The sequence below is a fragment of the Crocodylus porosus genome, unplaced genomic scaffold (genome assembly GCF_001723895.1).
Source record: "Crocodylus porosus isolate Cpor-Errol unplaced genomic scaffold, CroPor_comp1, whole genome shotgun sequence".
In the NCBI taxonomy this organism is placed as follows: domain Eukaryota; kingdom Metazoa; phylum Chordata; order Crocodylia; family Crocodylidae; genus Crocodylus; species Crocodylus porosus.
Genome location: NW_017728910.1, coordinates 35,315,499 through 35,339,930, shown reverse-complemented (window position 1 = coordinate 35,339,930; position 24,432 = coordinate 35,315,499). Strand labels below are relative to the sequence as shown.

At 40.8% G+C, this 24,432-nt stretch overlaps 1 protein-coding gene across 1 annotated transcript in view; it reads left to right on the top strand.

Annotated features, from left to right (window-relative positions):
- The window catches only part of DAW1 (dynein assembly factor with WD repeats 1), a 65,642-nt gene that overhangs the window by 38,877 nt on the left and 2,333 nt on the right, over window positions 1-24,432 (top strand). Inside the window, exons 5-12 of the mRNA XM_019532558.1 lie at window positions 877-935; window positions 1,539-1,661; window positions 4,465-4,564; window positions 13,711-13,818; window positions 15,871-15,977; window positions 21,343-21,445; window positions 23,126-23,240; window positions 24,164-24,240. Of these exons, the coding sequence (XP_019388103.1) occupies window positions 877-935; window positions 1,539-1,661; window positions 4,465-4,564; window positions 13,711-13,818; window positions 15,871-15,977; window positions 21,343-21,445; window positions 23,126-23,240; window positions 24,164-24,240 (792 nt within the window). The remainder of the gene's footprint in view (window positions 1-876; window positions 936-1,538; window positions 1,662-4,464; window positions 4,565-13,710; window positions 13,819-15,870; window positions 15,978-21,342; window positions 21,446-23,125; window positions 23,241-24,163; window positions 24,241-24,432) is intronic.

Here is a 24,432-nt window from a genome sequence, read left to right as displayed (position 1 = left end):
GCTTTTTGATTCTATTCAAGTATACCAGATTAATAGATGATTAGATTTAATGGGTGTTTATACATGTGTTCTAGAAAGGGGTGGAGCGTCATGTGTATCAGAGTTCCCGTGCTGGAAAATGGTGGGTGGGGGTGCTTTAACTAAAGCTGATCAAAAGAGGGACGCTGATACATGTGATGCTAGAGTTTACTGAAGTACAGTAATTGCCACGCTCCAGCAGACTTGATTAATTAAACCTGCTGTGGTGCAGAGAGCAGCCTCTCTGCACATACATAGGCACTCAATGAGATGACTCTCTAGGTGTGGAATTGTGACTTGGTCTGCCTTTCTCCCCATTTTTAAAAACAGCATCTTACACTTATTTGAAATCTTCCACTATTTTATCTCATGGCCCACAATGTATAATCCAACAGCAAATATCAAAGAATAGCAGTCTGGGCCATATATATTCCAATAAAGTCCTCAGTTATGATCCATAAGACCTCATTAATTTCCACACTCTGCAGCTTTGACCTGTGGTTGCTTTTCTCTTCTTAGAGAAGGCAGCATGCTGAAATATGCGGAAAAGATAGTCTAGTCAGTTCTCATATAAACTGAATACATCTTCTGACCATAGCCTTGGTGGCCACTTAGCGGCATAGCTGCACAGCTGTCAATCCACGTGAACACAAATATTTTCTTTATATGGATTCTTCAGTGGTAATTGCTTTGATGTGCTTTCTGCTACCTAGGGGTTAATATGCTACTGTAACACCTACTGAGCTGGTCTGACTCAAATTGGAAGAAAATATTGAGGTTAGGTTAATTTAAAAAATCATAGTAATTTGATTTTTTTTCTTTGAAAATTCACCAAATCTTGTTTTTCCTATATTTCAGGTTCTTAGGGCACATATATTACCACTGACAAATGTAGCATTTAACAAATCTGGTTCTTGGTAAGTTTTGTTTCTAATTTAAAATATGTAATGACTAATAGAAAAATATTTTTATGTATAAATAAAATTGTAAGTGGATTTTATGCTCAGATCTAGCTTGGAAACTGAGGTCTTCAATATTATATGTAAGAAGGCTTTGAGTGTGAAATCAGCTCTTTAGACCTCTTATGAAAAAAGTAATGGGGACTGCCAAACTTGTGGGTAAGATTAATAGATGGTACTCTTTCTTTTCAGAGTTGCTGACAATAGCTGCATACCAACAGGATCAGCATAGAGAAAGTAGCAATTCTAGTATAAGTGGATTTCTGCTATAGCTAACTATTGCTTCCTTAAGCTGTAACTTTTCTTTCATTATTTTCTTTAAAAAGTAAGGTTAGCTTTTCATTGGCAAATAGGATGAATTCAACACTAGTATTATCTTTTCAAGAATGCAATATTTATTATATTTTTGAAAATTGCTTAATGTATGATAATTGCCGTAATCAGTATTTATGAGGATAACATGAAAGGGAAAATAGGTTTAGGATCCAATACAAAGCCAACTGAAATTTATTTCAGAAGTTTGTAGTGTTCAGGAATTCACTTTGTCTTTTTTCATTTTAGCTTTATCACTGGAAGCTATGACAGAACATGCAAATTATGGGACACTGCATCAGGAGAAGAACTACGTACATTGGAGGGACACAAAAATGTTGTCTATGCAATAGCTTTCAATAATCCCTATGGGTAAAGATGTCTTCAAAATGTCTGAGGCACCTTATTATTACCAGTTGTGCTGTGTTACAGAGCCATCATCAGAACTTTAAAGTAAAATAGATTCTTTGTGACAAACTGAACCAGAAGACTTAAACTGGCCAGTCGCCACAGGAAGACAAAGTATATTTGTTGTATAAAATAAGTGGTCAAACTTGTTTTCAGCTTGACTTTATAAATTGACATTTATAAATTATTAATTAACTTAAATATTTAGATATTTAGTGTGAAAATTGTTACAGAATTCTGATCAGATACTATATCATAGACAATTAGGGTTGGAAGGGACCTTAGGCAGTCATCTAGTTCAATCCCCTGATCAAAGCAGGACCGTCCAGTTTTGGGCCCCACAATTCAAAAAGGATGTGGAGAAGCTTGAGAGAGTCCAGAGAAGAGCCACACGCATGATCAGAGGTCAGGAAAACAGACCTTACGACAACAGGCTGAGAGCCATGGGGCTCTTTAGCCTGGAAAAGCCCAGGCTCAGGGGTGACCTGATGGCCACCTATAGGTTTATCAGGGGTGACCACCAGTATGTGGAGGAACGTTTGTTCACCAGCGCGCCCCAAGGGATGAAGTCGAACGGTTATAAACTACTGCAAGACCATTTCAGGCAGGACATAAAGAAGAATTTGTTTACTGTTTGAGCCCCCAAGGTCTGGAATAACCTGCCATCGGAGGTGGTTCAAGCACCTACTTAGAACACCTTCAAGAAAAAATTGGATGCTTATCTTGCTGGGATCCTATGACCCCAGCTGACTTCTTGCATTCAGGTGGGGCGTTGGACTCGAAGGTCTTCCGAGGTCCCTTCCAGCCCTAATATCTATGAATCCCCGAATAGATCATTCTAGCTAGGGCTTTGTCAAGCCAGGCCTTAAAAACCTCCAAGGATGGCGATTCCATCACCTCTCTAGGTAACTTGTTCCAGTGCTTCACCACCCTCCTAGTGAGAGAGATTTTCCTGATATCCTCCTTCTGCAAGGACCAGGCCTTCCTTGCCTCAGTGGTGTTACACAGTCACTGTCTCACTTCCATACCAACCATCAGAACAAAATCAACATAAAGGACAGCAAATAAGTAGCTGCTGTTCTGGTTGAGGTCCCTCATTGACCTAGAAACATTTTGTTAGATAACCACATCCTGAAATGTACTCTGATATGCAATATAAACCTATGCTGCTGCAACTTCAGGCTACTGCTCTTCATCCTGCTCTCTGCAGCAGGAGAGAAAGGGTGTTCTCCCTCTTCTTTATGGAAGCCCTTCAGATATTTGAAGACTGCTATCATGTCCCCTCTGAAGTGCCTTTTCCATAAGCTGAACATGCCTATTTCCTTCAACCTTTCCTTATATGGCTTGCCTTCTAAGCTGCTTATCATTTTTTTTTTCACCTGCCTCTGGACCTTCTTTTTAACTTTTCTGGCTGTGTCCAGACTAGCACAGCTATGCAGTCTGGCGCTGCACACCTGTATGCAGTGCCACATACTGCACATTCAGGCATTCCTCGCACTGGTACCTTGCAGCATGGAGGGGGGCGGGTTTGACCCTGGGAGATCCCAAGGCACAAAGTGTGCTGCTGCTACTTGTCCTTGGGGAACCAAATGACCATGCTCATCTGGATGCGGCCTCCGTGTCCATTTCAAAATATGGAACCCAAATCTGAACACAACACTCTAGATGAGGCCCAACCAGTGCTGAGTAAAGAGACACTCCCACCTTCAATGTCTTGTACCCACTTCTATAGAAGTATTTCAAAACCACATATACCTTTTGTGCACCTGTAGCATACTGCAGCCTCATATTGAGTCTGTAATCAACTAAGACTATCATGATCTAATGAGAGAATGAACTTGTTAAAGATCTTGATGCAGGGTAAAATTAAAAGCTTATGTCAAATGCAAAATAACTAGTTTAACATGAATCTTTAGGTATATATTATATCCGTTGCTATGGTAGAAGAGCATTTAATGGCACTTGTTATGAAGTATTTTATAATGTCAAAGTGAAAGAAGGCTACAGATACAGGAAAAATTTTTACTAAGCAGAAGATATTTTAGGCCCAGTCTCTCTCTCAGAGAGATCATGATTATTTTCCTTTGTTCTCTATAGGAAGAGAATCAGACCTTTAAAGGTAACTCTGATATTACATATGAGAAAATGGCATATGTAATAATCTTCTCGTATGTTAACACCCTTTCAATTTTTAGTTAGATTGTCTGTAAATTAGGCTTTGGACACCTTTGTACTGATGAGTTGGCACAAAGCTGTCCCAGCGTACCAAGGAACTGGAGTCAGCTTTTCTAATTTGTAAATGTAAATAGGTTTCAAAACAGCTGTGAGACTCTAGTATTTTCTTGTAGCTTTTTCCTTAAAAAAAACTTTTGTCTCAAAGCACATTTCAGGATCTGGTTATCTAGCAAAATGTTTCTGGGTCAATGAGGGAGCTCAACCAGAACAGCAGCTACTTCAGTTGCTGCCCCTTACATTGATTTTGTTCTGATGGTATGGAAGTGAGACAGAGTGACCATGTAACACCACTGAATCAAGGAAGGCATGGCCTTTGCAGAATGAGGGGAAAGGACTCCTTATTAGTCCTCTTTGAAATCAGGATATGGTCAGCCATAACTTGGTGCATAATGTTTATTACTAATTCCTAGTATTGTTCATGAGATGTTGTACTGCATTAAAGACTGGGGGTATTTTGCAAGTTTTTGGGGGAGGATGTGAGGGGGTTACATTTTTTTTCATTTAAATACAAATAAACTGTTTTCCCATTTAGTGACAAGATTGCCACTGGATCATTTGACAAGACCTGCAAATTATGGAGTGCAGAAACAGGAAAATGTTATCATACCTTTAGAGGACACACTGCAGAAATAGTGAGTGTCTGAATTAAAATTGTAAATCTTTGCCTCCGATTGTATCTTCATATATTGTGTAACCTTCATTTTCCAGCCTTAGTAATCCAAATTCCTCTGCCAAGAGATGCTAATTATTACATACATATTTCCCTCGGACATTGATATAATCAAGATTGTAACAGCATCTCTTTAACAAGCACTGTTGTGGCAGGTCTTTTACTTTTGTTTTCAGAACTAAAGCTCTGCTGGTTTTTAAAGAATTGCGCCTTGTTATTTGTAATTAATACTAACTCTTTTCCTGTTCAGCACCGTTAGTAAGCAGCCTTTCAGTTTTTTCAGACTGTATTGCTTTTGACCTTAACTGCACAGGAGAACAGAATCCAAAGAGAACCTACTTACACATGTTGGGCTTTATTTCTCAGTCTAGAGATCTGAGGCAAAGGAGCACCTCTTTCTTAAGGACAAAGGGATTGCCCCACTGGACCATATTTATAGTTCATCTAGTCCAGCAACCTGATTCCACCATGGCTGGTACAAGATGCTCCAAATAAAGGTTTAAACAATCCCATAATAGGAAGACATAGAACAATTTGTCACCCAGGGGTTTTTCCCAGACTCCTAGTGGCAGGGAGGGCCAGGCACAGGTATGGGGAGGCAAAGGGCAGAAGGTGAGTGGCAGAGGGCAAGAGGCATGGGCATGAAGGGAAGATAGGTGGCAGGAAGGCAGGTATGGAGGTGGGTAAAAAGCAGGGGGCAGGTAGGAAAGGAGCAAGGGGTCCTGGCCTCTTACCCCCCATCCCTGCTGCTTTCATCCTGTTGTGGGGATGAATTGTTTGATACAACCCTCTGATCATTAGATTGTATACATGGAATAAGAGATTTATAATTTTCCATGTACAGAATCAAATTATTGCAGAGGTCATTTTAAATGTGAAGTTGTCTTGGATTTGGGTAAATATGGTAGAACTTGGTGCTAAGGATATTCTTTGGCAATGAGATCCACATCCTATTCATATCTTGTATTCAAATTGTGTTTTCTTTTTTTCTTTTTTTTAGTTCCCTCTGTTTCACTGAATGTTCCTTTCTTGTTCATCGTCTGATCCATGTTTTCTGTTCTGTATGTTCTTCTGTATATGTTCTCATTCATATTTGTTGCCATCTTCTGTATCAGTGGAGTCAAACTTATGGCCATGGGCCAAGCCCATAGGGCTGCTGTATCTGGCCTGCTGGGCCACTGATGGATTACAGGAAGTTGGCAGAGCATGATGGGGGGAGTGGCTTGCCACAGAATCCAGGGCTTTTGGGCCCTGTTGGACATGGTGATTAGCGACAGAACGGTTGTTACAGTTCAAATTGCCCTTCAGTTGCCTTGCCCATTGCCACTGCCATGGCCCTGCTGCCACTGTCCCACACTCCATGCTATACCTGGAGCTAGTGTCATCATCTCCATGTGCTCCAACTGGAGCCAGAGCTGCCACCCTATCATACAGTGTATTGGCAGCAGAAGCTCCAACTCCAGTGTTGAGCATGGGGTGGGAAGACTTGTTGTCATTGTAGGAGAGAGCTTAAGTTCTAATGTAAAACTGCACTGAAAACATTGAATGTGGTATACAGAAAATTCAGAAGCATCAGCAATGCAAGAAAACAGCGTGGTTTAATAATTAGGGTGCCTTGTTTCCTCTTCAGGGAGTTTCAGTTAAAAATTAGTGTGGATCTATTGAAACACTTGCTTTTTTCTACTGAGATAATATTTTAGTTTAAAAAAATTTTTAATTTATCATTCAATAGAATTTCCAATAAAAAGAATTTTAGAAACAGTGGGCATGCATTTAATTTGTAAGTAGCAAAGGTGAAAAATGGCTTGAGAAAAATGTTGCTATGCTGCTTTTTTTTGATGTATAGAGCATGTGCAGTATTTCGTGTTTTTCCCCTCTGGTACCGTGAAGGACCTGATATTTTAAAAAAGGCCTCAGTTTAACTTCTAGCAGTTTTATGTTTGCAAATCAGGTAAATAGATATCAAAAGGTCTGATCAATTTCCTTTGACTTCAGTGTTAATTTAAAAAGGCCCATATTTGTATGAATTATTCCTGAAAAAAAATTGGTAGAAGATTATGCTAGCATAAACGGAAGTTAGTTCTCCAACTCAGGCCTGCGTTTCTAAGAGTGTGTATATACTACACTTGAACAACTGTCGTCTGTGGTGTCTAGCTCTGTTTAGTAATGAAATATGAAACATGATGTTTTAATTTACCATCATATATAATTGAAAATGCAGCTTGGTTTTAGCATGCATTTTCTTTTTTTCAAAGATGCCAGCTGTTCTGTATTACTATATTTATTCAAATATAAGATGACCCTTATTATAAGATGAACTCCTAACAGTTAGATTCTACATATGGAAAATTTATAAATTTGTTAAAATGTTCCAGGAATAGAATCTAATTATTAGAGATTTGCTTTGGTTTTTGTCCCCTTCACACTAGTACAGTAGGGGAAATAAATCTGGGGGTTGGTTAGAGTTAACAGTGTTTCAAGCCATGGTGACCCCATACCTTAGCACTGCTCAGTATGTGTGTATACTCCAGATTCCCCCACCCCAAAGGATTCATGTGTTAATTAGCCCCTTACTCATGACTGGAACTGGGTGTTCTTGTCATAAGTATGGAAATCCTCCAATAATTTATATGTAGATGAGGTGCAAGGCAACTTGGTCCAACTGCTGCTCACGGACGAGGAGACCACACTAATCATATGTGCTAGGCTGAGACAGGGGCCAACAGAGGGAGACTGGTTAAACTATTTGAGGCCCTGTTTGATGTTTGCAAGACATATAAAGCTGGTGAAGAAATGGGAATCACTGAAAATGGGAAAGGCAGGTGCAGCTCAGCTATGGGAGTGAAGAGGATGTCAGAATATATTGAACTCACCATGACCTGAAACAGAGCCAGCACTGAAGGGGGACTGGGCAAAATGGACACTACAATATATCTAATTTAGATGGGTTGTGCTAACCTTTCCTTGTGATAGTCTTCTATCAGTTCTGAAAGCTGATTAATGCCTTAAAGCAGGGGTGGGCAAATTTTGGGCCCATGGAGCATGTAGAGAGTTTTGTGGAATTTGTTACAGACAAAATCAGCAATTCTCTCATTGCAACAGTTCACCAAACCACCTTATATGGGATGGGGCCAAGGGTGGGGAGCTGGCTTGGCACAGGCAGCAGCTTCAGCAGGAGTAGCTCAGCTGGGTCCCTCACCAGCACTGCCTTCAGGCTGCCCTTCTACCCCAGTGGGAACCTACTGACTGTGTCCACAGTTGATGCCAGCACCTGCCTGGCGCTGCTTCTGGCACATGGGCCAGGAGCTAGTGTGAGTTGCAGAGATGTCCTGTAGGTGCAGGATGGTTTTGGGGCAGGGGTGGGTGGGGAGACAGAGAGGTCCTCCTGCCCACCCCCTGCCTAGATGAGTGGCAGTGGCTGGTGCTGGGTGTTTGGAAAAAGTGGGACCTGGCAGCGGGTACATTTGCCGCTGCTGGGGCCCTTCTGGCTGTGGCCAACTGGAGCCTTTGCCAGGGCTGCCCTGAGGCTTCTTCCTGCTACCACCAGTGCCACCTCTGGGCCACCCCAGGCTCATGGGGTGGCGATGGGGAGGAGCTGCAGGATAGCCCCAGCGTGGGGTCTGAGTGGCTGTAGCCAGAAGGGCCCCAGCAGCAGCGAGTGCACCCACCGCCAGGTCCTGCTTTTTTCTGGCACCCAGCACCAGTCGCTGCCACTCATCATGGGCAGAGTGTGGACAGGACCATCTTTCTCTGTCTCTCCCTCCCTCCCTCCCACCTCCCTTCCCACCTATAGCATGTATCAGTTTACACCAGCTCCTAGCCCATGCATCGGAAGCAGTGCTGGGTGGATGTCAGCATCAGCTGTGGATGCAGTTGGCAGGTTCCCGCTGAGGATCAGAGCATCTGCCCTGGTCCACAGGTGAAACTGCTGCACCAGCATGTCAGCTGTGATCTCGGACAGTCACCCTGATCCCCAGTGAGAATTTTTTTGCTGGAAGTGTCCATGGCTCATGCTGACGTGTACCTGGCACTGCTTCTGGCACATGGGGCAGAAGCTGGTATAAGCTGCAAATGGGGCCAGGACATACCCACCCACCTGGCACGATGCAGCAGCTGGAGCCACTGGCTCCCTGCAGGGCAGATCCCATGACTTTGTGGCTATTGACCTGGGGGCCAGATATAATCATTTGGCAAGCCGGATTCAGCCTGCAAGCTATATTTTGCCTACCCCTGCCTTAAAGGCAGAGAAAGGGATTGATAGAGTATTTTGGTGTAAGGAATAGAAGAGAGAAACCCAAAGCTCAAAACAGTGGCAGTGGTGGCAAGTAAACATGGGGTGGTAAAAGAGCTGAAGAGCGGAAATGAAGATCTGGAGATAGATGAAGAGTGGATGATGGTGGAGAAGAAAGGAAGAAAGAAAATGGTAGTGAGAACAACAGTGGAGGCAGTAATGGTGAGTGTAATGATGCTAGAAGGAAGACAGGAGCAGAGGAGCGTGGGAGACAGTGGCAGCTGCAGGAAAAGGTACATCAGGCAAGAAGTGCGGGGGGCAGCAGGAATACAATGGCAGGCCAGCCCACTAGGGTTAGCATGGTGGGAAAACATGGAAGTGGGACCAAGAGGAGTAGAGGCTGCAGATAAAGACAACTTTAACTGGAAACGAGGCAGATGGGATCGATAATGAAATGAATATTATTTCCTGGAAAAGGTTCTGTTTGAGATTTTGGAGGTGCAATTGGAGCATCTCACCCACCTGATTGCTTTTTCAAATCAAAAGACTTGGGAACTGACTTAATGGGATGGAGAAGGGTATGAGAATTTTTGGAAGAAGTATGCAGAGAAATGCGAGAGAGAGGAATTAGGAGGGATAAAGTTCATAGCAGGGGAAAAGTGAAGAGAGAGAGTGATTATAGTTTGAATATACACACATTTACTAGAGACGAAAGACAGAAAGATGGATGGAAACTTCCAAAGTACTTCCAAAGGGTAATGTTGATAGAGAAAGTATGGGACCAATATGGTATCTAGATGGGGTCTTGAAGGGCATGAATAGTGTTACAAACGAGCAAGTGGATCCCAGGTGGAGTACTGCATCTCCTATCGGTGATCAAGATTGGGGCAAACCAGGTTTATAATGTAATGCAGGCAACTGGAACAGTGCAGCAAATGCAGAAAGGTGAGGCACCTGTCTGCACACTGTCTCCTAATGGTGTGCTAAACATGCGAGGGGATGGGGCATAAAGCAGCAGAGTGCCAGGAGTCCCTAACATACAGTATTTGTAAGGGAGAGGTACACTTGTATTGTAGGTGTCCCAAAGCCTTTGAAAACATAGTCAGACCCCCTGGGGAACAGCAAAACCTGGAGGAGGAGAGGTTGGACACTGACTTAGAAATTTTGGAAGAAATCCTGCAGGAGAGTGAAACAGAGGAGGGGGGCAAAATTTTTGTGTTTTGAGGCAGTGGAGGAGGAGATAGAATGGAAGGGAAGGCGGGTACAGCAAACAGCTTAGACATGTAGGTGGTGGTGGGGAAGAAGGAAGACACCCTACAGACAACAAAAGTGCAGATGGAACAAGAGAGAGAACCAGAAAGGCCAGGAAAAGAAAGAAAATGCAGGGCGGAAGACCAGTAAGAAGAAACCTGATAATGACAGAAGTGAGTTGGAGGAAGAGCTGGAAAGCAGTTTCCTGTCTCCAGTGCCTCTGAAATCCAGCCTGGAGCAGAGATCATAAGGCAGAAAGAAGCAGGGAGGTGGGAATATGCATGCCTTCCTAAATGGGAAAGTGATTCGGCAGCTTGAAAAGGCTACAGGAAGGTGTGTGAGGAAGGGGGACGAGTCGACCAACCCAAGCAGTAGTGCAGACAGACTTTAAGGGACAGGTACACTCAGCTCAAAGCAAGCAGGGACAAACCTTAGAGGGACAGGCACACTCATTTGAAAACAAGCATAAATGGCATTAACAATAGTTTTGCTTAACATCAGGAGTAATTTAACAAGGAAAAGATTGGAACAGATAAAACCAGTATTGAGCCAAGTAAGGGGAGACATAATCTGCCTACAATGATGTGGTATATCAGGGGAGAGGGATTATAAATGCTTTGAGAAAAGGTGGAGATGGGGATCTATCTTGGTGGTCAGGGACAAATGAAAACAGAACAGCAGGGATAGCAATATTTTTCAAAAACCGAGAGCAGGTAGATGATGTCATCGGTGGCAGATTGCAACAAATGGAACTATCAGTTGGAATAGAATCAGAATTTTTCAATGTATATGCATCACTGGAGAGGGAGGGAAGGAATATGCTGCTTAGAAAGCTAGCAGTTTACATGGTTGGAGGAGGACCATCCATAATAGCAGGAGATTTCAATTGTATAATTGAAGTGGGTGTCAAAACAGGGGAAGGAGGAAATGGAGTTTTAGATAGCTCATCCAGACAGTTTACAAATGTAATAAGACTTGCTAAGAGATGCATAGGCAGGGGAGAAAGTTTTCACTAGGACAGACTCCAGTGGAAAGAATCAAGAATTGACTTGTGTTTATTTCAAAAGAAAAGGAATAAAGGCTGAAAAAACCCCATGCATATGGCTTTCAGTATGCTGAAGGTGCAAATGAGTCTTGGTAAGAGACCCATGACAGGGAAGGGACTATGGAAGTTAAATATGTGGCTGTTACAAGAAGAAGAGATGTTAAGCATACATGAGACAGTATATGGGGTGGTGAACACTTGAAGAAATATTTCAGGAGTATCAGAGAATGGTGGAAGAAGGTAAAGAGGGTAGGAGAATTCTTCGGAAAGGAAGGCTGAAGGATGTGCTGGGAAAAGAATGACAGAACTAAGAGAGCTGCAAAGAAAAATGCAGGAGCTGCTAATGGCAGCCACAGAAGGAAGACGGGTATGAGAAGAGGTAGAAGAAACAAGGCAAGAATTAGACACCTGGTTTAAAAGAAAGATGAGAGAGAAAATATTCTTAACGTAAGCACCCTGCGTGGGAGAAAATGAGTGGTCCCAACTGTTTTTGCCAGAGGAAAGGCAGCAGAAAGAGAGCTTAAAGCAGAGTGGGAAGAAGGGGGGAGGGACTTGGAGAAGTAATAAGAGAGAGAGAAATTGCATACTAGGGATCCTGTTAGACACCAAAGGACAAGGTAATACTGAATGGGAAAAGGTGAAAGCCAAGCTACGGGAAATGTTTTGGTTATGGTCTGGAAAGACACTGCTCTGTGTTGGAAAAGTTGTGGCATTTAAGGCTCTGCTACTGCCAATCATTCTATATACGGGAATTGTATTCCCACCAACTTGGTAGTAGATAGCAAAAGTACAGAGGGAAATATGTGTGTTCTTATGGAATGCCAAATGAGAGGTTTGTACAGAGCAAGAGAGATGAGGAGGTGGGGGCTGCAGGACTTGGGACTGTTCGTCTATATGAAATATGTAAGCATGATATGCGAGGCCATAATGGAGGCAGAGGGGCAAGCAGTGCGTATGACCCAATTTCACATGGCTGCAATTTTGAGGAAATGGGGAGTATATCAGACCACTTTGAAGAGTCCATGTGGGAAAGGGTCTACCGCTTTCTGAGTGTCTCCAAAATAAACCTGTTATTAGTGTGGGAGGTGGTACTATATGGACATACCTGAGGGACCAGAGGAAATGTCATTAAGGACTTTATTAACATGGTTAAAACTAGTTTATGGAACATACAAAACCTCTGGGTGTTCAAGGGGTAGGCTTTCACTGAAAGAGTGCCTGAAGTTGCGGTTGCATGTATTGAAACACTACATTAATCAGGACAAAGAAGAGATAGAGAGGAAGAGGCAGAGAAGTGGAGGGAAAAGGATGGACACACTTGTTTTATTAAACAAAGGGAGAGGACTGATAGTGGTGGAGAATTTCAGGTGGTTACTGAAGTGTACCAGTTTTTCATGGGGCTCTGTATGAAGAAAAAGATTTCTGTAAGGGTTTTTTTTTTGTGAGAAGTTGATGTATGTTGTTTAAGGGCTTAATACAGTTGTATGTTTATGATACGTAGTTGTTTCTGTGATGTGAAGTCTTGATAAAACAAGGGGAAAAAAGGGTTCCCATCAGCATCTCAGCCTTTTTGGCTGATATCAAATGTAGCATTTTTGGCACCAAGGGGAAAGGGCTGCTTCTGGCCTTCTCAGTGCCTGCCTGATATTGCAGTACCTCCAGGCCCAGTGCCATTCCCTGTGGAGGGAACATTCACCTATTTTCTGTTTAAAAGCTAAAACAAAAAAAAAAGGTTCCCATGAGCATTTTTGACACCTGTGGGGAGGATGTTGGAGGTTGCCTTGGTCTCTCTGGGTGCTGACCTGTTATTGCAGACCCAGTGCTCATTCCTTCCTTGGGGAGCAACTGCCAGTTGTTTTTGTTTGTTTTTTAAGGGCCACATCAAAAATAAAAGGTTCCCATCGATACAGTCGCCCATGATGGGCTGTGTGTTTTATAGTCATGCTCAGTGTTGGCTGTATTTTAATCAGCTTCATAGTAGGTTTCCATTACTGAGCACCTGCTAGTTTTGGCAGCAGTTTAATGATAGACAGTGTATTTAATAAGGTTTCCTTACATGCAATTGTAAACGAAGATTTCTTTGGGGGGGCGGGGAAAACCTCCACTTATATTTGAGTAAATACGGTATGGGATAGAACTACCATACTGAATAATTACTGAGGACTAGATGTTGATTATATCAGTTTTCAGTGAGAGAGAAGAGTTGGGGACTTTGCTTCATTTTTGTTATTCGACAATATAAAATGCAGCTATATCTGAAAAGTCTAATTTGAATTTAGGCTCAAATATGTTCTTATAAACTTTTTCAACACAAAGTCATTTATAAAAGAACCAGTTAGGTCAGTCCACTGATTTATCACCCAGAGCTTTGATAAAGATTTGTTTCTTCTCTAATAAAATCTCAGAAGGATGCTCCAGTTGTGATCACAGTTTTAAAGTACCATTGCTGTGTTTATAGGTCACAGACTGGTAAGCTGTAGTATTGCCGTATTTTGAAATAGTAATTTCAACCCACTTAATTTTTTTTAATTGCATATTTTTTCTTCTACCACTTCCCTCTTCCATGTGTTTTTTGTTACAGGTGTGTTTATCATTTAATCTTCAGAGCACTCTGGTAGCAACTGGAAGCATGGATGCCACAGCCAAACTATGGGATATACAGAATGGAGAGGAAGTGGTCACTTTAAATGTATGCTTGCATTCTTTATAGTTCTGAAGGTGGTTGCTTTTTTTTTTAAAGTTACTAATTGAGATAGAAGGGGCAGAAGTACTTAATTATCTCTCTTAGTACTTTTAGGCATATAATTTATTACCATCTGAGTCCCTTAATTACTGTAGCTAAAAAGTGGATTAAGAAAATACAAAAGGAGTAAGAAAGCTATGCTTTTTTATTAAAAACCATAAAAGCCTGTTCCATCAAATGTCAGATTGTCACAATTCAGTGTAATTACTGTCCTAGGCCAGAATGCCTGACTTCTGTCATTAACATGGTCTTATCATTATGAATACTGCACTGTAATTATTCTGAGAGATAATGTAAAGTAACTTCAAAAATTTTAATGTTCGAGACTACAGTTCATCTTTTTCAGAATGTGTGTAGGGTACTGAGCCTACTAAGTTTGTCTAAGCTGTGATTTCTCTTGCCTGTGTTTGACTTACTAAAATCTTGCTGTTCAAATACTTCTGCCTAAACTTATAAGTATATTCAAGTCCCTCGCATAAATTCTAAATATAAGTGCATAGTTATCCTTTTTCAAGTGTCTGACCTGTAGAACAGGGAAGGCAATACCACCTTCTCACTTTCCCATATTATTTGAAGAAAAGCATGCCTGGGAAAGGTGGGGCTTTAGAAAATGTGGATGTCTTTGGCCTATGTTTAAGATAAGCAGGGGACATGCAGGAAACTGCATGGACTCACAAAACACTTTGAACAGTTTAAATGCAGTTTAAACCTGGAGCAGACAGACATACAAGTTTGTTAAAGTTGTTTAAAGCCCCCCTGGAGTGGTTCAGAAATGTACCTGAACTATTAAATACTGTTTTGAGCTGGTATACTATGAACTGGTTCAACGTTATGCATGGACACTAAGTGTTCTGTGATACCAGTCTGCACAGTCCTTCACACTGCATCACCCTTTCCCCTTTACTGCTGCAACTAGTTGCTCTAGTACGTGGCCAGAACATTCCTGCCCCCTTTTTTTCCCCTTTTTTTGGCACCTTTTATCAATGAGCTTCCTTTCACTTGTTCAGTAAAAGCTAACATCTTTTTAACAACCAGTTGCAGCCATTCACTCATCATGCTCCTCCAGGCAGCCCTGGGAACCATAACGCATACCTCACTCCTCCCCTATCCCCTTCCATCCCCAAGTCAGCTAGGCACACTGAAGTCTTTGGTCTGTTGCAGGCTATTGAAGTTTATTGAACTCATGTTTGACAAGATAAAGCAGAAAAGTAAAAACAACCCAGCCACAGGTCAACCTTGCCACCCCCTTCCTGGGACCTGCAAAGCATGGTTACAAGCATTCCCGGCCTCTGTCCCACTTACCCTGCACCCCACGCACACTCACTCCCTGCGAGTGGTCCTGGACTGCTGCTTGCTCCCACCCCCTGGGAGCCGCAGCCTTTCACACAATTGTAGACCAGCTCTTAATCAGTGACATTTGGGAACAGTTCAGTTGTTACATGTGCCTGCAGCCTGTTCCACAGCAATTGTGAACTTGTTCCCAATCACTAACGTTTTGGACCATTTCAGTTGTTTTGTGTCTGCACATACTTGCATGCTTTCTCTCATGCTGGCTTGCTATGGCTACTGACAATCCAACCCTTAGTTCATTGTAATTAAATCATCTGATTATACTGTGGTTAGCAAATGCTATTACATGTGAACTAGATGTAGAAAAGACCTATCAGATCACAGTTAAAATTTATTCTTCCTGTCATCACAGAATTGTTTGCAGTATGCTTAGGTGACACATGCTAATTATTAAATGCCTTTGTAATATAGGCAGTAAGATCTAACAGGCTGTGGTAAAGACAAAGTTACAAGACACTAATAAATACAGTAGATTGTCATAGCAAAGGGTTATATGGTATAATAGAAATGGCAATATATAAGTGTGTATAAATAAAGTCTAGTATTCTTTGTTATTCTTTGTAATGCTACTACACAAGTTATTTACTGGATGAGATTCATGCAAAAGTTTAATGTATATCCTGAATAACCTTTTGTAAATATTTTTAGGGGCACTCAGCAGAAATTCTTGCATTGTCCTTTAATACCACAGGAGATAGGATAATCACTGGCTCCTTTGACTATACAGTTGCAGTGTGGGATGTTGGCACTGGCAGGTACTAAAAGATTCATAAGCCTACTTTGCACTGTCTTGTTTTAATGACTTCTTTTAAAGGGGTACTGCCAAGGACTACAAATTCTAAACCTTGCAATTCTGCTTTGTTTTGAATATTCAGGTCCTTATATTTCCTTTATCTGCCTTGAGTGCAGACCTGCCCCCCCTCCCCACCAGGAAGAGCTTGGAGTCACCCCCAGTACCAGCTTGCAGCGGCAGCCTGCCCTTGCCCCATGCATGTGCCCTTCATCCCTCCCCTGGGGGTGTGCAGAGTGGTGAGAGCCCTGCCCCCATACCCTTCCGGTGAGCTGCTAGAAATTCCATCCCACGTGCATGGACGTGGCATTTATTGGCAACATTATCGGCCACAACAGCCAAAAAAGCCAGTTTGCGATAATGTCGATTTTTCCTTTTTATCGGTGCCTATACGATATGGACCAATGTACTGGTGCATCTCTAATAAGGTGCCATAAATCCAGTGTCTAAATTTAGTTCATGATTTTTTTTGTATTTGGTAGGTTGATGAAGTGAAATTTGTAGGTTCATTTGTGACAGGTGTTTTGTAAATTGCCTTTGAGGATTAGAACTGAGAGACTGGAGAGAGAATGTTTTCTGTGAGAAGTGTGCCCCCACAGGTAATAGGGTATTCTTGTCTTTGATAGATTTCCGGTGTCCATTCATTCTGGTATGCAGTTGTTTGGTCGCTCCTGTATATCTTTCAGCGGGGCGTTTAGTGCAGTGAATGAGATATATTACATTACTGGAGATGCAGGTGTAAGATCCAGGAATGGTGATGGTTCTGTTGTGGGCTGTAGTGATTGTGGGAGTGGTGGAGAAATGTTGGCAGGTTTTTCATTTCTTGTCCTGGCATTTTCTGGATCTGTTCAGTGTGCTTTGGGCCATAGGAAGTTGCTTCTGGTGATGAGATTCATTGCTTGTTTAAAGGCTAGGATGCATGGTTCTGGAAAGATCTCTTTAAGAGTAGGGTCTTCTTCTATTATGGGTTGCAGTTGTTTGAGGATTTTCCGTGTAGGTTCCAGGGAGGGATGGTATGTCATAACTAATGGTGCGTGATTTGTGGGGATTTTCTTTTTTGTACTGCAGCAGTTCTTTATGTGGTATCCAGGTGGCTCTTTCAAAAGTGTGATCTATCTCTGGAGGAGTGTCCTTGTCAGGTGAAAGGCCCTTTTGAGATTTGCATGGTGACGATTGTGGGTAGTCTCCTCAGTGCAAATTTGGTGGTATCAGAGGACTTGCTTGTGTATTACGGCTTTCTTGGTGTGTTTAGGTGATTGGTGGTTTTGTGTAGATATGTATGTTGGTCCTTGGGTTTCTTGTATATGGTGGTTTGTATTTTACCATTCTGGATAGACCATGGTGTCTAAAAAAGGAAATGTTGGTGCTGGAGTATTCGAGAGGTAGTGTGATGGAGAGGTGATGATTATTGAATTTGTGATAGAAATCAATCAGAGACTGCAGGTTTTTGGTCCAAATGATGAAGATATCAGCTGTGTATCTTAGGTATAGCACTAATTTGGTGCAGTTCTTGAGGAATTCTTAGATCAACATGGCTACAACCAACAACCCTAAAGAAATCAGTCTTATTACTGTGTCTTTAATAAATAGAGAACGTTTGATTTCCCTCTTATGCTGGTGTTGTGACAATATAAATCTATTGATTTCAAAGACTGGTGTAATTGATAGAAGAATCAGGTGCTTTAGCTAGAGTTCAGGATTATGCCAATACCTGGCATGATGTGATAAAAATAGCTGAACATTGGCTGGTAATCATGGGTGTCTGGTGCCTCTTGAGTCGGGGGGCAGGGACATGTGCCCCCCCGACAGCAGTCAGTGATCTGGGATGGGGAGTGTCCCCCAGTGGCCAGTACCACTGGCTGGGGGGAGGGGGCGGGGATGGGTTTGATTTCACTCACTGTAAAAGTGGCCATGCCGCTTGTGGAGCTCCCGCGGCTTTTGCTGGCATCCCCGCTCCCCAGCTGGTGCTTGCAAGGCGGGGAAAAGATGTTTCCGCCTGACCCCCTGCCTGCTGGCTAAATGGGGAGCATGGCTGGACAGGGGGTGCACGTACACACCCGTGGATCCCCCACGCATTGCCCCTGCCGGTTATATTGTTTTCACAAGTCCTAGTTTATTCAGCGGAAGACTCAATACAAATGACATTCTAAACCACTTGATTATAGTAGATAATGTAATTTATTTTTTATTGTTGATATGAAGACTTCATTACATTTTCATGAGGGATTTCTTTCAATGTGAAACAAGGCAGAATCTCTCTGAAATTAGCTTGTGAAGGGAGTAGTAATAAACTGGGTGATATACACTGCAACCCTGAAGGTAATCCTGCTGAGGGAGAAAATAGTGTGCATGTGAATGATCTTTTGGCCTGATCCTGAAACACTAAGAATTATGCCACTGTGCCTCACAAGATCTCAGCAGCTCACTAGATTGGGTCTCTGGGTGGTAATTTTATTATTTTATTTCTTTTGTTATTGAAGATATTTGTATTTTGAAGTGGGTCTTTCTTTCAGCTTCTTCTTGTCTGATCCTGCAGTGAAGTCAGAGTCTTTGGATTTTAATGTTGCATTGTTTTTCTACAGAAATGGTTGCGATGTTACAGGTTCAGCACTGTGACTTCACTTCAGGATCACATTACAGATGGACTGGTAAGGAGGAAGCTCTTGTTTAAACAACAGTAACTCTGGTAATTAGCAGTGTTGGAAAAAATAAAAAAATGAAAGTCAATTTGTTTAGTTTGATATGCATTAAAATTTTCCCCAGTATAGAAATCACTTATGAGCTGGTTGACTGCTGCCATGTTCATGAAAGATGTTTTCCAGCTGGATGTATCAGTGATTCTTGGCATGTTAATTATAAAGGAATAACATAAGTAGAAAGCAACTGCACAAAATGGAGTAGGAACCAGCAGTGAAACTGCTAAGAAGTGACTAATAAGTAACTATAGGCTAAAATGTTAACTGGTGAAATAATCATGCTTGTGTAGTAGATTAAGAACATATCTCCTTTGAATAGAGAAGTACTAGAAAGTGAGATGATCACACAGACATTAGAGATATCAGGAGTACCCAGTAGTGTCCATGCAGCTTGTAGTAGCAATAGTAACCTGCTTTACATTCTGCATGGGTTGCAATCGCTAGAGGGCAGCATAGCCATGCCACGATTTAGGGCAGTGGTGAAGGAAAGAAACACTTAAAATACTATTTTAGCTGATACAATAATTCACTGTGAAAAATAACCCCCACTAATTTGACCTCGTTTTCTGTCCACTAAAATTAATCTGTGGCTTGTAATTTTTTTCTTAGTCATTTTCTGTTAATTTGCACCAGATACTTTGTGTTTCTTTTCTTTTCTTTTTTTTTTAATCTCATCAAATGTGATTAACTGCATTCTGTGGAGAACAGGTTTGGTACTTGACATTCTAAATTTCAGTTTTATTGGCTGCTTGTGATTTGATATCAGTGTTACATGTTATCTAATTCTGTTATCCGACTGGCTAAGCACATACTTTATTATCATTAGGAAAGCTTGAGAGGACACGTGGACTTTGAATCTCTCTAAAAGTTAGATTCACACAAGATAGGTAAACAAGATGAAGGAATTTCAGAAAACTTTAACCTTAATATTTTATTGATGAGTCAAAAGATGAAAATTTTCATTTTGTTAAAAATCCTTTTCATCAGAAGTGTTTCAGTAAGGACAATTTTCAACCAACTCTAGTCTCTGTTGAAAATGATACATTGTCTCATTTAATTGCCTATAATTGGGGCTCATGAGAGACTATGAGGTAGTATCTCATCATGTGAGATGCATCATATATGGTGCAACAATTAAACAGTTCACTATCCATGGGCCTTTGTACCAGTAGGAGTTGGCTACTCTAATGGTCATGGAAAGTAAGCACAACAGAGGTATGCATGTAACTAAATTAAAATGAGATATCTAATCGGTGACTGGTTAGTTTCAGTGATATGTTCCAAACAGTGTAATTTATTAAGTATATTGGTTTACTTTTCCATCCAATTGGGGCACATAGAAGTTTGACCAAAGACTTAATCTTCCTTTAATCTGCCTTTGTAAACCTGGGTTTTCCATCCTTTTGTGAGATTTTGGGTTCTGTTATAATATGACAATAGTACTGATGGCCAAGTAATAAATTCACAGAGCCAAAATGCTCCTCAGCGTCTAGTTAGTGTAAAAAGGTCAACTCAGTAACAACAAAGCAGGAAACATGTAATTAGAAAATAGACTAATTCTTTAAACAGACACTAAGGTAATAGCTTTATTTGTTGTTGTTACACTAAACAAATATAATGTTCAGTTACTCCGAAGATTTGCTGTTGTAAATGTTTCATTTAGCATATACATTAATTAAGGTCTTTCTATTTCTGGTCTAGCCACTGAAAAACAAGTATTCTGGATTACACAGATTCACTCTGTTGCTTGTCTGGTCATTAATTTGATTACTAGTTAAACCTGTAGCTGTATAATGTGATATATATCTTAATTTGTAGTCCCTTCAATATGTTTGTCAATTAATCTTCTCTTAGTTCTAGTGCTTTATAGCACATCATTAATTAAAGCAGGCATCAGTGGTTAATTATTCAGCACTTCCCAGCTAAAGCTGCTTGAAGCATTTAACAAAACTAGTGTTGCTGGTGTTGTACGTTTGTTCTGATAAGATATCCTGAATTTAACATGATCTGGGCCACTATAATAATGTGGAATCCTTATTTGCATTGTCATATGATCCTGATCCGACCTTCACTACTCTGGCAAAACTATCCGGGATTTTAATGGAGATTTTGTGTAGAATTGGGAACATGATTTGATAATTTTTGATGTTAGAATTGATTTGGGGTCTTCTAGATTTGTATTTAGTTTTGTTGGTAGCTCATCTGAAGAGAAGTACAGTACAGTTATTTTGATTATTCAGAAGCATACTAATAAATTATAATTTTTTTCTGGTGGCTCTGAGGAGTTATTTCTAAAATGATTTCTAGAAACATGAAAGTAGATAGTAGGAAACTCCAAAGAGAAGCCAGTATGAAAGGAACTTCATTCCATTATCCCCCTCTCCATCACTTTTGGGTTGAGAGAAGAAACATGCGTTGATATGCCACTAGTATGTTAAACCAACCTTACTGCCTTCTGGATGTAGTCAGTCAAATCTTGTTCCCTCAGCACTAATACTCTCAATGATATTAGTGGATGAGGCAGGAAGGGTTTTAGCCATTAATTATATTGTCTTCCCAACTATAACATATACTTGTATTTTACTATCACTTTACCAGCAAATGCACAACTAAATTTTAGTTCTCTTTTGGTAGGAAGTTACATACTTTAATAGGTCATCGGGCAGAGATCAGCAGTGCACAGTTCAACTGGGACTGTTCCCTAATTGTTACTGGATCAATGGACAAAACATGCATGGTAAGATAATTGGAACTATACCAAATGCCTTCTGTCTATTGCTGCTTGGGCCATACAGCAAATAATCTATTGTTGGGTTTCATTTAAGATGAATACTTTAAAAATTTGTTGTGTGTTTCAGAAAAGCATTGTAACCTATTCAGAATCATTTTGCATACTGCACATTTTGACTGCCTAATGATTTATAATGGGTACCCATTGCAGTTGAACTAGAAGACAGGATTTGAGTGATGTTACAGCTAATTTGGTGAAATAAGCATAAAGAAGAGAGGACAGATATTAGTGTGGTCTGACCTTGGATTCTGACTCAGAAGAGCTATTATCTCCTGGGTGTGCTGCAAACTTCCTTGATACCCTTGGGTAGGACAGATTTTCTAAAGAGATGTCCAAAATCCATGTGGCCTGGGAACTTCTTTTGTGTTGATGGCAGAAGAATTGGCAGACGAATTGGAGGAAATTCCACAAAAGGTTATGGGGCTTTCTTGCTCTGTGACTTTTTTGTGCAGTGTCATGATTTGGTGCATACTTATCACAGCACTACAGTGAAACAGTGATCTTTACACTGCATTTAATCCTGTGGGGTGTTTTTTTTTCTGAGTAATGTTGTTTTTTGTTTCCTAACTCAATGGAGCTCATAGACTTGGTGCAGAGATGAACTAATTGAGTTAGATTAACTTAAAAATCCTTTCCATCATCTTCAGTACATTTTGCATTACCTACCTTGAAAATAACATTTCTCTTGACTAGCTTTAAATAGCTGCAGCTTTCCCTTCCCTCACTTCTTTAGATTACATTAATAGGATGTAGAATTTCTGATACAGATCTGTTTTATCCCTGCATCCCTATGACTTTGACAGTGTGATTTCCACTGAAGCTTACTCAGCTTCTTGATTTAGAAATATGCATTCCTTACAAATGAGCAACATTAATTAATTAGTACTGTAATGTAGTACCATCAGTCCAGCTCTTATTCTGAAGAATAAAACATCAGTTTTTAGACCTGAATGCCCTGTTCATTTCAGTAGAGAATTCTGCTTAAATAATGGTATGTCCCAAACATATTGGGAGTTTATAGACAGGGTCCAGGAGGGGGGCACTTTTAATTAGAGCGGCTCTGAGAGCTGCTCTAATTAAAGCGCCCGGAGCATCACGTGTATCAGTGTCCCTGCGCTGAGAAATGGTGGTGGGGTGCTTTAACTAAAGATCATCGAACAAGCTTTAGTTAAAGCGCCCCCACAACTGTTTTTCAGTGCGGGGATGCTGATGCACATTACGCTGAAGTAATTACCGTGCTCCAGAAGACTGGATTAAGTCTGCTCCAACATGCTGTAATTACAGGGCATTGGAGCAGCCTCCCTGCACATGGATAGGTGCCTGTTAAGATTAAAACAAAGCAAAAAAAAAAATTAGACCTCTAATGATACTTGTTTTGCCTTGTGCTAAGCCAGTACATTTTCCTTTCTATTTGTTTCTGTATCTGGGTGAATATCATATTGACAGGTTTCTTAATATATTTACATTCTCTTAGGCACCAAGGCAGTGCATATATATGCAGCAGTCATGGTACTGATTGATTACATGCATATCAAGCAACTTATTCAAAATAAATGGCAAGATTACTATTGATGGCATGTAATTATTTGGATAGGTTTTCATTTATTGCTTTTTATCCTTATGCAGCTTTGGAATGCGGTGACTGGGACACGTGTGGCTACTTTAACAGGTCACGATGACGAAGTATTAGATGTCTGTTTTGATTATGCAGGCCAGCGTATTGCAACTGCCTCTGCTGATGGTAGGTGACTTGATCAGGGCTGGACTGCTTTCACATGCTGGTAGTTAACAAAAAATGAAAGCAGCTTTTCTGCCCTAGGGTGATTTCTAGAGTGGAGGAAGATGATTTTGTTTCATTTCTGGTACTTGAGGGTTTTGTTAGGCATATTATTTTTCAAAATATTAATATTCAATGTTAAAGTATCCCAATACCCAAAAGATTTTTCCCATAATACATATTAATGAAGCCATGTGATACTGCATACTACTAGGTTGTACTGATTTGCCCATTCTATTGAAATAGTTGATGTTTATCATTGTCAGAAAAAGGATTCTATACTAGATGGGCTACTTATTTGGTCTAGCTTGGTAGCTCCTGTGTTAGGAGGTAAAATAATGCAGTTTATGAAGATAACTCGTCAGTGGTTAAACTCTGACAACAATAGATTGGTGAAAACTATCACTTGGACCATTTGCTAGCTTGTATTTTTGCTCATGTTTTATCCAGAGTGCAAATGGCTTGGTCAAACTGTGGGTATAAATTTAAAGGTTGCACAATCAAAGGTAGTAAAAAGCCAACATTTTCCTACTAGGCCATGGGTTTTTTTTACTTGTGTATATGGCAAATTTGTGGTGATTTAAAATGTCAGTGTTGGTAAATAATGACTTCTTAGTAGTAACTATTGCTTGGATGAACCTTGAAAACATGATAGAAGTCATTGGGTTTCCTTGTGTGAGGGGAAAAAATGATTCACGTTTATATGTGCGGCATTGGACCTTAAGTTAGTTATTTATACTCCAGAACAACTTCTGTTTCCATTAGTGTTAATGTCAAGATTCTTATTAAATTCAATAGGTTGAGTATGAGGCCCTTCATTCTAGTAAAAGTAACCATTTATGAAAATCCAAAACAATTACAGATGACCCCCTCTTCTACTTCTACAGGATCAGCAAGAGTTTACAATGCAGAAACAAAAAAATGCATTGCAAAACTGGAAGGGCATGGAGGAGAAATTTCAAAGGTGACTTTTTTTGCGGTGATGTATGCTTATCTATATTATTTCCAAATGATGTGCTAACCATTAATTGTTAGGTGTCCCAGAAACGATGAAAAATGTAAGCAATGTTCAGATTTTGGGGGGGGGGGGCGGGGATTGTTAGGGTGCTTTTGACAAGTTCTTATTTAGAATATTACCTTCTGAGATTTCAGTACT